General features: G+C 36.5%; 1 protein-coding gene across 1 annotated transcript in view; it reads right to left on the bottom strand.

Moving 5' to 3' along the window:
• Positions 1-285: 285 nt before the first annotated feature.
• Positions 286-15,014, bottom strand: part of SCML2 (Scm polycomb group protein like 2) — a 66,606-nt gene continuing 51,877 nt past the window's right edge. The window contains exons 11-16 of the mRNA XM_033102685.1: positions 14,070-14,273; positions 12,981-13,163; positions 6,861-6,968; positions 5,842-6,054; positions 2,985-3,121; positions 286-1,919 (exon numbers count right to left, since the gene is read on the bottom strand). Of these exons, the coding sequence (XP_032958576.1) occupies positions 1,791-1,919; positions 2,985-3,121; positions 5,842-6,054; positions 6,861-6,968; positions 12,981-13,163; positions 14,070-14,273 (974 nt within the window). The 3' untranslated portion in view covers positions 286-1,790. The remainder of the gene's footprint in view (positions 1,920-2,984; positions 3,122-5,841; positions 6,055-6,860; positions 6,969-12,980; positions 13,164-14,069; positions 14,274-15,014) is intronic.

The raw sequence follows: 15,014 nt of genomic DNA, 5'->3' as shown, positions 1-15,014 counted from the left end.
CACAGAGAAAGCTCACTGATTTAACTTCTTACTGTTCCCCTGGGGTCTCGTTTAAGGCCCCTGCAAGAGATCAGCCCTTTGCTCCTAGGAATCTGTTTACCAATAGAATGAAGTGTTAAAATTCAAGTATTTGGACATATAAAACCACGAACTTTTTAGAGTGTTTCTTTATCAATAACGCGGTGAAAGCAAACAAAATGAAACCTGCACCTTTGACACCAATTGTTGCAGTTATTTAACTTTATTATATTTTAAAATCTGACAACCGTAAAACATAGTATTTATACAAACACCTGAGGACTGTTCAACCGGGCACAGCATCTTCACACAAACAATTTGAGAGAAGACTAAATAAACTTAAATTAGAATTTTATCTGGTAACAAAAAAGCAATAACGTAGATGAAACCATCCTTTAAATAGTTTCATTCTTGTATAAAGTACATTTGGTTTTCTTAAAAGAAAATGTACATTCATGCCCCTGGTGTGTATTTTATTGGCATTTACAACAAATGGCTAATACTTTTAGCACAGTTTCATAGCTTATAAACATGACTCCAAAGTTATACAGAATAATAACAATAAACATATAGCACCATTTCCCTTGAAATTTCTAACTTTAAAAATAAAACCCTAAATGATCATCCTCCAAAATGTAGCAGAATGGCTCAGAACTAAACAAATTAACTCAGAACACTGCATAGGACAGAGAACTTCCCTGTGTGGAAACCAATCTATGGACACAGTTTCTTAACCCCTGAAGATTAAGCTGAGAGGTACTGGTAAGAGCAAATGATGCATATATTTTTTTACAGAATAAAAACGTCTAACTATATAAATAGTTTATCGTTACCTCTGTGGCAGTGTAAAGTGCCATATTAAATTCAAAAAGGACAGTTTACTTGTTTGTATACTTATAGCTATAGAATATATAAATATGGTATAGTATCAATATGAAGAATAAATGCAGACAACAAAATATATATCTTTTAAAAATTTGGGCACAAGTTTCTTTATATAGAGATGTGAGAAATGAATGCCTAAATGTCTAAATTTAGCAAAAATATGTAGTTTTAAAATAATAGGTGTTTTACTGGAAAAAATCAGACTCCATCCAAGCCACCCTTGTAGTATAATATCTCCTGCACAAAACTATCCTATAACTGTTTAAGAATCATCAAAAACTGGTAAGAACACTTTATGAAAGTTTATAAGCTTGTTTTTTTCCTTTAAATAGGAACAAATACAACATACAGAGAAATACTAACAAAAGGAAAACAATTTATATGGCCATTCCCTTTCTGGAAACTGGCAGAACACGAACAGAACACTGCAGTTAACAGACATACACTGTCTGAAAAAGAGACAGCATCTGCAGTTGCATCTTGAAATTCTCTTCTAAGGAAAGCTTCTCATAGATTATTCATTAGACAACTTGTCAATCCCTGATACTTTCCCCTTTGGATTTAGCTGTTTTGGTTTTATATATAAACGTTAACTGAAATCAAAGGTGTTTTTCTGTTTCCTACATGAAGTATATTTGTCAACTGTATGATAAAATAATAAAAAGATATAGAGAACAAACTGCCAATGTAAATATGCTAATATTAACATGTTAAATGGTTTATAAAGAAGCAGACTGGACTAGACCGTAGTTCTGCAATTCTGGATATAATAAATTTTTTTCGGAACTGTCTAGAAAACTAAAACTGCTAAGAGAATAAAAATACTTTTAAATTATTAAGTTACCATGACAACTGAGATTTATATCTAATCTAAAATTATACGTTTTTTAATTGTGTTTTCCTTTTTTAAGTCTGTCAATATAGTAACATAACTTTAAGGCCGGCCCCAACTTCAGCCCCAGATACTTCATCATAACATCGCTTTTGAGAAGCAGCAGAGCCTTCCCATCAATTTCCTACAGAGAGAAGGAAATTACAATTAATAATGCTTTCGTATTTCGTCAAAACTTATATACAAACACGTAAAACAGAGAGCAGCTGTGTATTCTTGACACATATTCTCTGAATACACATTTATTTCCTGAAAACTATTTAAAATACAATTTGTAGTCAAACATCATTTGGTAATTTCTAAATTCACTTCCAATTTTAGGAAAAAGGAAATTCAACCCAAAAATGGCCCAAGCATCAAACTATCTAATTTTAAATACTATGTGTCAAAAAAAATACTACGTTATCTATGACAAAGGGTAGAAAACTATGACCAGTAGAAATGAATTTCAGATGGCCATTAACTTTCTTAGAAAAGCTGGGAATTATGAGTATGTCAGCATCAACAAACTGTAAATGTGCTATACAGTGTTATGCTGAAAGTTATCAGGTGTCTGAAGCTAATTAAGTGCTAAAAATAATCACTAATTTTCTTACAATACTGAAAAGGATACATCAGATATTTGGTCACAAATATGTATTAGAATAGACTATAAACATATTAATAGACAAGGCATCCTCCTAAAATTCTTTATTTCCTTAATTAACCAATTTATGTCATGGAAGCATATTATTTGGTATTCATGAGTTCCATTTAAAATTAAGCTGCACTTAATCTTACAGTTGCTGGATTCATCGGGCATCCTAACAAGGACACCCTGTCACAGCCTGTGGTCCGCCCCCTACTGAAGGTCCTAGGGCAGAGCAGGGAGCAGGTGGGGAGGAGGATCCTTGTAGCTGTTCTTACAAAGGAGAAGACACCTAACAATGACCATGCTGAATTATCTTCTCTTGAGAACTTGAAGACTTGTAGTATTTCAGGTACTCGGGGACTCATTTAAAGCATAGGTCCAGCCTCTACCACTTAAGGATCTAACCTGGGCAAAGTAACCTTTCTCACATATGGAAAAAAATCAGTCAACAGGGTCCCCCCCACACACCCTCCACACTCATCAGCATCCAAGTGAAGGGGCTGCACAGAGGTCATTCAAAGGCATTACGGCAGGAAACCAGATCAAAAGATACATTACATGTTGCCTGAAGAGGTCGGTGTGGGGGCCTGCTATCTGAGGATCTTTTTGTTTCATAAATTCTATCACTTCATCCACAGACCAGGTTGAAGGATCCTTATACAAGCCTTGTTCAGGTACAGCTACATAATTTGAAGCTTTATTGGAGGGAAAAAAGACAAATCATACTTGACCTGATCATTATCCTGAAAGAAATGTTAAGTACGGAGTAATGGTTTCATTCCTGGAACCATCTGTTAAATATCCCGGCAAGGACCCAGGACTCCACGTGTAAAATCCAGTGAAAGCCTAGATAAAGATGACGTGAGGATGGCTACCCACGAGCATCCCATCTGATCTCCCCTGAACAACAAAAGAATCCTCAGAAGTTATCTTAAAGCTTCAAAGATCATAAAACAGACTGAGCAACCCGAGGTCTCTTTGGCTACAGGCAAATACAGTAAAAGATCTGTTACTTGGGTTAAGTTAGGTCAATCTAAGCTAACCTATTACTCTCTTTTTTAAATATTTCAATGAATTTCTCTCTTTCCTCTTGCTTTGTCTAGATTACATTTATTTTAGTAGCCAAATACAATGGAGATGTCCCAAATTTAGTTTAACAACTGCTTACATTTCTTCACTTTAATCAATGAATTTCAGTAACTCCATTATTTTGAGAACCAAATTATTCTTTTACCGAATCGCTCCCATGTATTCAATATGGACATTTTCAGCATTACCTTACTCTTTAAATTCCTGTCTCTCAAGGCTTACATGTTTATCTGACTTTTGACGAAAACAAGATCTTCTGCTTAGCTAGGTCAGAAGTAACTTTAACATTATATTCAATACCTCTTTCAAGTTTAATTGCATATAATAGATATGTTGGTTGAAGGTTTATATGTTGAAAAAAGAAATAGCTGAGACATGAAACAATTTAAGTGCTCAGACCTCGAGAAGTTTTAGCTGTGCTGTTCACTAAGTTGTGCTAAAACTGCTGTGTCTGGACAAGTCCTCATTTACTCAACCAGAGCACTCGACTCCCTTAAGTTACTGTGTGATAACAGAAGTGAGTTTTATAATTCGCTAGGAAGATTTGTGTCTCTAACCAAGGACCGTCCACACAATTTTGATGTTTTTTTTGTGTGAATTAGACACAGGTATATCTTTTCTTTCCTATCATCTGGGCTCTGGCACTTTAGGGACATTTTAATAGAAGATAAAAGAATACAGAATGGTCCATTGTTTGTGTGTGTGGCTCAGAATTTTCTTTTCTTTTTCAGTATCACAACTTTGATGTGAAACAAAAACTCTTTACTAAAATATATCCTTCCTTCCACTTGTCAGAGATAAAAATGTTGCTTATATCTACCAAGAAAAGCTACTGGGCTGAATCAACTGAAATAAAAAACGATGATGGTGTAGACCATGCCTTACCTAAGGCATTCTAACAATTTAGACAGAAAAGTCTTCTCCTTTAACTCAAGAAAGACTCAATTTAACATAAAGTTACTGGCAAGGTAAATCATACCTCTAAATTATGTTTCTGTGGTATTTCTGGTTTCTGTCATAAGTATTTGATATAGTTATGTCTTAAATAATGTATAACTAGTTTTATAGATTATTACAGATAAATTCTAAGTAAAGATATGATTTCTGGTATAAACTGTAATTTTATATTAAAAATGGAACTGTAAGATCATCTATTTTTAATCTATTATGGAAAATAATTTAATTGGGCCCCTATCTTCAAAACAATCAGAGATGGTTGCAAACATTAATAACATCATCTTATTCAAATAATTACATGAAACAAACTCTGTAAACAATAATCAAAGTCCACTCATGCTTTTCTCCTGCATGTCTTTGTCTTGTGTATATTAGGATATCAGTAAATATTTCTGAAATAAAGTGATTTGATTTTATCCCCAACGATGTTATTGGATTTCTTTTCTATAATGAATATCAACAATTTGCTTCATTCAAGTAATGGGGCAGGGCAGAAGGTTGTGTGAACATTACCGGCAATCAGGTGTAGACTCAGCTTCAAATAACAGTTCTAATATCTTAAAGAAAGTAATAGTAATGACACCTCTAGACGGTTTCCAAGTGAAATGCTTACCTATGCTCTAGAGATGCAAGCAGCACAGCAGTTAAGAGTACAGCCCTGGAGCCAGAGTACCTAGGTTCAAGTACTGGCCCAGCTACTTTCTACCTGGGGGACACCTTAAGTCAAGTGACTTTTCAGATTTTTCACCTAAAAATTTTTACCAGCACCTACACCTCAAGGAATTGTTGTAAAGATGTAATGTATAGAGTATGTAAAAACATCATGTGCCGGGCACATAATGTCAGATAGTGATGAAAATGACAATTTTTATTACTATTAAGTAATACTAGTAAGTGATGTTATCACTATTAGTCGTTCTACTAGGATCCTAGGAAGACCAGAAGCTAGCTTTCTCAAGCCCAAACACAGGCTACTTTGGCATAGCAGTGTTAGACATACATTTGGAAGTGAGATATTCAGCATTAGAGGCAACCTTTTAGAATCTTCTACTGAGAAGGCCTGTCTTCAAAAGCTCATATTTTGTGAAAATAACTAAGAACTCAGGGTATACTTCCCTTTTATGGAATAAATAGCTATCCTCAGATTCCCTGCAAATACCTCCACTCTAAAAGCAGAGGCAATCTACACAGAGGCAAAGTTCAGCAGCTGTAGTGGCTTGGCCCTGATAGTGAAGTGAAGGGGAAGACTTGACCGCCTCATTTGGCATTTTCTCCAATGCGGATACCATCTCAGGGGATGTTATTAGACATGGAAACCTTAAGGGGAAAAACAAATGCATTGGTTTAGAATCACTGTTTTTAAATATACCTTCATTTTCGCTCTCCATTTGCCATGCAACTTCATGAAAACTGCTCTGGGTAGATGATTCAGTTTCCGCTACTTCTAACCGTGGGGTTCCCACCATAGTTACAGTATCTGTACTGTCAAGATTCAAAAATGTTCTGGGCTTGGTGGTGATTCTCAGGATCTCAGGAAGCTCCTCCTCTCTGAGCTTGCTATCTCCCAGAGAAAACGACAGTTCTACAAGTAAAAAGACAAAGGCGATTATCTTCAATAGACTTACAGTTCAAGTGCTATTAAAAGGTCAAAAATTATTTATAGATGATGTAATACAAAACTGTACACCTGAAATCTATGTAATTTTACTAACAATTGTCACCCCAATAAATTTTAAAAAAAAAGGTCAAAAATCTCCTCATCTGCAACAACAGTTCACTTAAGCCATGCTATACTGAACTACAAACCTCTAACATCCCTTCTTGGCGTTTGTAGAAATGGACACTATCCTGAAATCCAAATTTATTCTATGACATCACCTATATTTCTCAGGGAAACTATCTCTTGCAAAAGTCTTGCCACCAAGGTTGTGACCACCTCACTAAAGCACTCATTTTTAGAAATGACATTCTTCACAATTATTTGTTATGTGATTACACAGTTGGTTTCTAACATCTGCTGACTACTTTGGCACTTAAAACTTTCCATGGAGAAAGGTACTAGGTTTTTCTATTCCTCTTTCTTTTTTCCCCCCTATTTCTCTTTCTAGCAGTTTTTAGCAGTACAAAGCTGAATGGAAAAATTTACTCTAATTGTTTGTTTTTAATCTAAAGAGAAACTACAACTGTGCCCCTTTGAAGGGAATGAAGTGCTCAACAAAGCTGCCAAAGTATTAGCCTAATTGCCAAAATGATTGAGCAAATACACCCCCCTATTTCCACACCACCACCCAAGAGCATACATAAGTGGTACAGAGTGACTTTTCTGTCTAATTCCTGGGACGTGTTAAATACTATTTACCTGTAAAGGGACGTGTAAATACTATTTACCTGGAGAGGCATTTGTTTTGGGGAGCTTAGGAGAGAGAGTAGCAACATAAGGTAGAGGTTGCTGAGGAGATCGTTTGGTGCTTTGTTTTTCTGTTATGTCTTCTTTTACTGTTTTCAAAAAAAGTGTCTGTTATAACTAACATACTCTAGCATTTTCATATCAGCATAAAACACTTGTTTCTAAATCATATTCCTACTATGATTTCATCAACAATTTATCAATTATTTGATTTTTTTTATGAATAACGTGTTCATTCCATCCTATTAAATATTTCAGTGACATCATATTCAGGAGTTTTAAGCATTATGTCTAGGCTTTATTATTTTAGGGCCATCACAATATCTGTAAATATTTCAGGAGGCAGTGAGACAACCAATAATAATGTCTAAAAAGGCCTGGGAAAATTGGTCCATGAGAAAGGAAAGTTAAGAATTAAGGGTAGTAAGAAGAAGACAGGGTACAAAAGAACACCCCCATTGTATAGGCAACAATCCTGGCCTAGGGCTATACCCTTACAACAACTCTACTTCTTATTTATCATTCAACCCAAATGCATTTTCTACCTAAGGACCCTCTTTAAGGCATGATCCTGAAAGTAAAGAAACTCAAATTATCAATTACACTCTAAATATTAGTATCTTGATTTAACTACCAACTAAAGGGAAAAAATAAGTATAATAGAACATCTAAAAAGCCTAATAGACCTCATGAGAGAAGAAAGGTTGCAATGAGAAAGTACCAAAGTTGAACTTCACCTGGTCCAAAACGGCTGGGGACAGGCATGCCTCTCAAAGTCATTTGAGGAGCAACCTTTAGCATCCAGTTACTGACTGATTCCCCAACGAGTCTAAGAGAGCTCTTACCAGTGATTTTATTTTAAACCATGGATTATAAAACCAACAGGCAAAACATATTCCAATAAATGACAGATATTTCTACAGTTAACACATTTAAATTCTAAGAAAGAAATTGACTTTTTCATACTCATTTAATGATATAGAAAATTTGAATACTAAAGTATAGTTTCCTGTAGATATTTTTTTACCTAAGAATCTTAGCAAGATCAGAAAAAGTACTTATCTTTTACTGGTAATAGTCTAATGCTTCTGTGTAAAAAGTTAATGAAGCTGGTGTATGGTCTATCATCTGGGGCTGACACAAACAAAATGTCTTGATTTCTGCTTCTGGGGATAATAGTAAGCTTAGGCATGGAACTGTTCCTGCCGAGATAAACTAGAGAAAGCCAGATCATTTAAAGTCACGATAGAGAGGCACTTCCAGGATGACTAAGAACTTCTGAAAATCCATTCCTTCATAAAAATAATGAAAATACTGGCAAAATTAACTTTTTTCAAAACTGTGGACATTAACTAAAGGATTACAACCATCCAAAAAGCGTTTATTAAAAAAAAAAAGGCTGGATCTCAGAAAGAACAGCAAATTTTATGGCATTTTAGCTTCCTAAAAACCATCCTTCACCCCAGTTTTGCAGCAACTTTGCAAACCAACACCTTCACAACTATAGTATCTATGAAACCAGTAGCGTAGCAGTCACTGGAGGGGGCACAATGGGTTTGGAGCTCTCCAAAAGCCCCATCCCCAGAGAACTGTCACTATTTGACCAATCTTGCAAATAACTGAAACGCTCCCATCTCAGGGCTTATTTTACTTGACCTGAATCAGAGCCTACTTTGTCTGAACAGCCCTATCTCCAAGGCACTGGTCAAAAAACAACAACAAATAAACAAAAAATCCAGTGGCAATTGTTTAACATTGCAGCTGCCTAAAGCAGTGCTACAAGTAGGGGCTGACAAGAAGTGGACCAAAAAGCTTGAAAGGGAAAAACTGGAGAATGAGATGTACATTCGGGATTTTGAAAAGCACTGAGATACTCCTGGGAATCTAGAAAGCCTCACACATGCTCAGGAAAGTCCAGAGAAGGTCCTAAGTTTTCATTTCTTGCTGACCTTGAGGCTCTACACAAAGCAGACTTGTAAACTGCCTCCTGGAGTGTTTAGGTAAGTCCCAACATAGAGAGATAAGAGAGAGAGACAGAGGGAGAGGAGAGGGAGAGAGGGAGAGGGGGGAGAGGGAGAGGGAAGAGAGGGAGGGAGAGGGAGGGAGGGAGAGCGAGGGGGAGGGAGGGGGAAGGAGGGAGGGAGGGGGAGAGGGGGAAGGAGGGAAAGGGAGGGGGAGGGAGGTGGCGGGATGAGAAGAGGCGAGGAGGGCGGGAGGGAGAGGGAGGGAGAGGAGAAGGAGAGGGGAGGGGGGAGGGAGAGGGGGAAGGAGGGAAATGGAGGGGGAGGGAGGGGCAGGATGGAGAGGGAGGGGGAGGGAGGGAGAGAGAGAGAGAGAAGGAAAGGGGAGGGAGGGGGAGGGAGGGGGAGGGAGGGAAAGGGAGGGGAGGCAGGGAGGGAGAGAGAAGGAGAGAGGGGAGGGAGGGGAACGAGGGAGAGGGAGGGGGAGTGGGGAGAGAGAGAGAGAGAGTACTAACCCCTTGGCAAGGGCTGGGAGACATACCAGTCCAGACATTAAGGAAATCCCTGTCCAATCATTAGCTGACACTAACTAACTGAGAAGACTTCAGTGGCCACACATGACAAAATTAGCCCAGGAAAAGTCATTAAATTAGTCCAGGAAAGTCACTAAACAAACAAACAGCACCAGTAACAACAAAAATCCCTAGGGATGGGGAGGGAAGCTGATTATCAGAGTTGCTGCATTATGTCACTTAAAAATGTCCAATTTTCAATAAAAAGATTAGGAGACATGCAAAGGTACAGCAAAGTATGGTTGTACGCAAGGAAAAAAATAGTCAACAGAAACTGCCTCTGAGAAGCCCAGACACTGGACTTACTAATATAGACTTTACATAAGCTATTTTATATATGTTCAAAGAACTTAAAAAAAAAGCATGTCTAAAGAACTAAAGGAAGTATGAGAACAATGTCTCACAAATAGAGACCATCAATAAAGCAATAAAGAAGAAGCAAAAAAGAAATTCAGGACTTAAGTATAATAATGAATGAACACTTCATTGAAGGGGCCCAACAGCAGATCTGAACTAGAAGAAAGAATCAGCAAATTTAAAGAAGGTCAATTGAGATTATATAGTTTGAAGAACAAAAAGAAAAAAAGAATAAGGAAAAATGAACAGATTTCAGAGAACTGTGGAACACCATGAAGCACACCAAACTACACACAATGGGAGAGACCCAGGAGAGGAGAGAAAGGGGCAGGCAGAGTAGTTGAAGAAATAATGGCTGAAAGCTTTCCAAATTTGATGAAAAACAACATTAATCTGTATATCCAAAAAGCTCAACAATCTCCAACTCAAAGATATCCACACCTAGATAAAACACAAATTATCAAAAGCAAAAGACAAAGAGAATCTTGAAATCAACAAGAGAAAGCAAATACATTAGGGGACTTTGAAAAGCACATAGGACGCATCCTCAGTAAGATTAGCAACTGACTACAAACTACAGAGGCTAGAAGTAAATGGTATGACACATTTAAATCACTGAAACAAAAAGATTGATCAAGAATTCTATATCCTGCTAGATGGGCGGGGGTGTGAGGAGAAGGGGGAAGGTGAGGGGATTAGAAAACATTCGGTGACCACAAAATGGCCACGGGGTTTTGAAAATTAATCTGGGGAACGTAATCAATAATGTTGTAAAGATTTTGTAGGGTATCTGATGGACACATGTCCCATTTGGGAGACCACCTCAGGGATGATGTAGATGCCTGATCACTGCACTGTACACCTGAAGCTGAAGCTGAACAACAATGAATGCCAACTATAATTTTATATATATATATATATATATATATATATATATATACACATATGTATATACTTACAAGAAGCGGAGTACAGCATTAGGAATAGAGACAGTGGAAATGTAATGGCTGTGCGATGTCAGAGGGATAGTGGATGGGGGGAGGGGGGTTCACACAGTGTGAGGGAAAGAAATGATAAACATCTAAGTATTACTTTGTCTTGTGCACCTGGAACTAATAAAAAAAAAAAGAACAAAAAAAGGCAGGCGGTTAGAGCTCCGTGCTTCCCACATGGCCCAGTGGGCTCTCAACCACAATGTTGCCAGTTCGAGTCCCGCAAGGGATGGTGGGCTGCGCTCCCTGCAACTAAGATTGAACACGGCACCTTGAACTGAGCTGCCGCTGAGCTCCCGGATGGCTCAGTTGGTTGAAGTGTGTCCTCTCAACCCCAAGGTTGCCGGTTCAATTCCTCGACTCCCCCCAAGGGATGGTGGGCTGCGCCCCCTGCAACTAGCAACGGCAACTGGACCTGGAGCTGAGCTGCGCCCTCTACAACTAAGATTGAAAGGACAACAAATTGACTTGGAAAAAAGTCCTGGAAGTACACGCTGTTCCCCAATAAAGTCCTGTTCCCCTTCGCCCCCCCCACCAAAGAAAAACCCAAAGAATTCTATATTCAGTAAAACTAACCTTTAAAAACTGGAGAAAATAAAAAAATTCTCCACGAATAAAAACTAAGAATTCCTCACTTACGTAGCTATCCTATAAGGAAATACTAAAGGGACTCCTTCAAGTTAAAAAGAAAGCACACGAAGCAGTAGAGCAGTCCTCCCTTATCCATGGGAGATACGTTCCAAGACCCCCAGTAGATGCCTGAAACCATGCAAGTACCAAAGCCTTTATATACTATGATTTTCCTATACATACCTACTTATGATAAAGTTTAATTTACAAATTAGGCATAGTAAGAGATTAACAACAATAACTGAAAATAAAATAGAACAATTACAATATACTATAGTAAAAGTTAAGTGAATGTGGTCTCTCAAAGTATCTTGCCGTACTATACTCACCCCTTCTTGTGATGACCTGAGATGATACAATGCCTACATGATGAGAGGAAGTGGGGTGATGACGTAGGCATTATGACACAGTGCTAGGCTACTTGAACACAAGCACTGTGATACCACAACAGTGAAACTGGTAACTGAGACAGCTACTAAGTGACTAGTGGGCAGGTAACATAGTGTGGTCACGCTGGACAAAGGGATGATTCATGTCCTGGGCAGGACAAAGTGAGATTTCATCACACTACTCAGAATGGTGCACAATTTAAAACTTATAAATTACTTATTTATGGAATTTTCCATTTAATATTTTCGGACCACAGTTGACCATGAGTAACTAAAACCATGGATAAGGGGATTGTACTGATAGTTTATAATCATATATAATTAAAGATACCTTCAACTAACTGTACAAAGTAAAACACCTGTTGTGCCAAAACAAAAACAAAAATTAATTCAAAATAGATCAATGACCTAAACTTAACAGCTAAAATGATAAACTTCTTAGGAGAAAACACAGGAGTAAATCTTTGTGAACCTGTATTAAAGCAATGTTTTCTTAGATATGACACCAAAAGTACAAGAAACAAAAGAAAAAATAGATAAATCTGACTACATCAAAATTAAATACTTTGTGCTTCAAAGGACACCATCGAGAAAGTGTAAAGATAACCTACAGAATGAGAGAAAACATGCAAACCATATATCTAATATGGAACTTTTATCCAGAATATATAAAAAATTCTTTATGTATTGTATTTATATACAACAAGTATAACTAATAACTATACAATATAGTATATAATATATGATACATATAAATGTATTATATTTCTATATAATAAAGACAAAGAACCCAGTTAAAAATGGGCAGAAGGTTTGAATACAGCTCTCCAAAGAAGATACACAAATAGCCAATAAGCACATGAAAAGATGCAAATGAAACCACATGCAAATCAACAACATGCAAATCAAACCACAATGAGATGGCTTTCTGTTTTGATTCCGAAGTCAATTACAAATATAAGAAATTACTTTCCTGCTTTGAATGAACAAAAACAACTATATGTTATATATGTGTGTGTGTATATATATACATATATATATATATACACACACACACACGTCTAATTATCATTGTGGCTGAAATGTTTACTTTGAGGAGCACACAAGGAAAAACTCTGAATTACACAAGATTCTCAAGTTAATATGAAATGTAATAGAATGTAATAAAAGCACAATATAAAATTTTGTATTTTCTCTTACCTGACTTATTTTGATCATGCTCCGCAGTACTATGAGTATTACCTCTGTAAGCACTAAAAGGCTGGCTACTCAAAAGGTTATCACATTCCATGGTGTGGCACAACTTCTCAAGAAAACGAAGAGCAAATGACGCACTGTTCACTGGAGGGAGGTTGACAGAATGAGTTTCTCCATCAAAGAAGGCTATTGGGAGCAAAAAGATGTAAGTTATATCATACAAAAATGAGATCTACAATATCAACAAAAAAGCCATCAATTTAGGAAATGTAATATAACTCTAATTTGTGTTTTTTGTTATTTATAAAGGAATAATCTTAAATTATAAAAGTTCCTTTTGGGGCTGGCCTGGTGGCTCAGGTGGTCAGAGCACAGAGTTCATAACACCAAGGTCGCTGGTTCGATTCCCACATGGGCCAGTGAGCTGCTCCCTCCCCAACTAGATTGAAAACAATGACTTGACTTGGGAGCTGATGGGTCCTGGAAAAAACACACTTTTCCCCAATAAAAATTAAAAAAAAAAAGTTTCTTTCATTAAAACACAACAGCCTGTGTTTGTAAAAGTATTCTCATTTAAAAATATTCATAAAGGAAACAAGAGAAACCCACTGATCTATAACAACACTATCTACTATTCCAAACATTGCATGGGTACCAAAGTAGTAGTATCTTATCACATAATCATGAAACTGTATAATTATCTCTTAATCACTTCTTGAGTCACATTTTTATTCAGAGCTTATTGATCAGTCTGTTTTCTAAAAAAATTAAAAATACATTATCAACCAAGGTACTTTGTCTGCAGTGAGCTTAATATAGCATGTAAAAGGAAAAAAATCTGTAGCTTTTACCTCAATTTACAGTATTACTCCGATATTGCCTATTTTGAAAGTTCAACTTTCCATAACGGTTAAGTCTATAAACTTATATAACTAATAAATATTCTATCAATATAATAAATATGCCAATATTATAAATGGTTAATAGAAATATTATAAAATAATCTATATAACTACAAAATGCTTGTCTTCTCAAAACCTGAAATCAAATTTGGAAAAAAAGCTGAATGAAGGATTGATTAGTTGAGCATACCAGTTATCACTTCTCCTCCACGATCATCTGGCTTAAGAAATCCAAAAACTGTCTTACTTTCAATGGCACAATCCATACAGGCCTGCACAATGCGCCGGAGCACCACATTCACCGGGCCAGGGCCGTAATGGTCAGGCAGCTGCTGGATTTTCTTCTGATCCAGGTAAGGGCCAACATTTCCATGTTTATTTATATAAACACAGACTTGAGAAAAAAGTGTGTATACAGAAGTAACAAACGATGAAATTGGTTAAAAGGAACATAACACTACATAATTAATTACTATATCCCACTAGCCACACTTCACTCAAAGAGAACCTAAATATAGTAACATGAATGATCATTTCTTCTACCTAAAAATATGTATGTAATTATACTTTACATCTGTGTAAAGATATTAAACCTAGAAATAATCCAAATACTTGGTTCAATTTTGTAGAATTTTGCCCAAACTGATTATAATAAAAACTATATAATATTGAATGTCAACTACAATTAGATAGATAGGTAGGTAGGTGGGTGGGCATTGGGTAGGTAGGTAGGTAGGTAGATAGACAGGCAGTCAGGGAATGTGGAGTACAGTGTAGGGAATAGAGTCAATGGAACTGTAACAGCTATATACGATGTCAGAGGGGTAGTAGACTGGGAGGGGTATCACTGTGTGAGGGCTGTAAATGTCTAACTATTACACTGTTTTGTACACCTGAAACTAATAAAAAAACTGGAGAAGTTTTAGTAGCATCACAAAACAATTCACACATTCCCACATTATATAAAATGACATAAAGGTAAATATTTTTATCTTTTAACTGTGCAAACAGTGTAGGAATTTTCTTTCAAAACTGATCATGTTAATACACTCCTTTTTGAACTGAATTTATTTTAGATCACCAATATTGTACCTTCATTATATTGTCTAATGTAACCAAATAACTTAAGACGTAT

Source organism: Rhinolophus ferrumequinum, chromosome X (assembly GCF_004115265.2).
Source record: "Rhinolophus ferrumequinum isolate MPI-CBG mRhiFer1 chromosome X, mRhiFer1_v1.p, whole genome shotgun sequence".
Lineage (NCBI taxonomy): Eukaryota > Metazoa > Chordata > Mammalia > Chiroptera > Rhinolophidae > Rhinolophus > Rhinolophus ferrumequinum.
The sequence above is the reverse complement of the archived record's forward strand: the minus strand, read 5'-3'. Positions and strand labels throughout refer to the sequence as shown.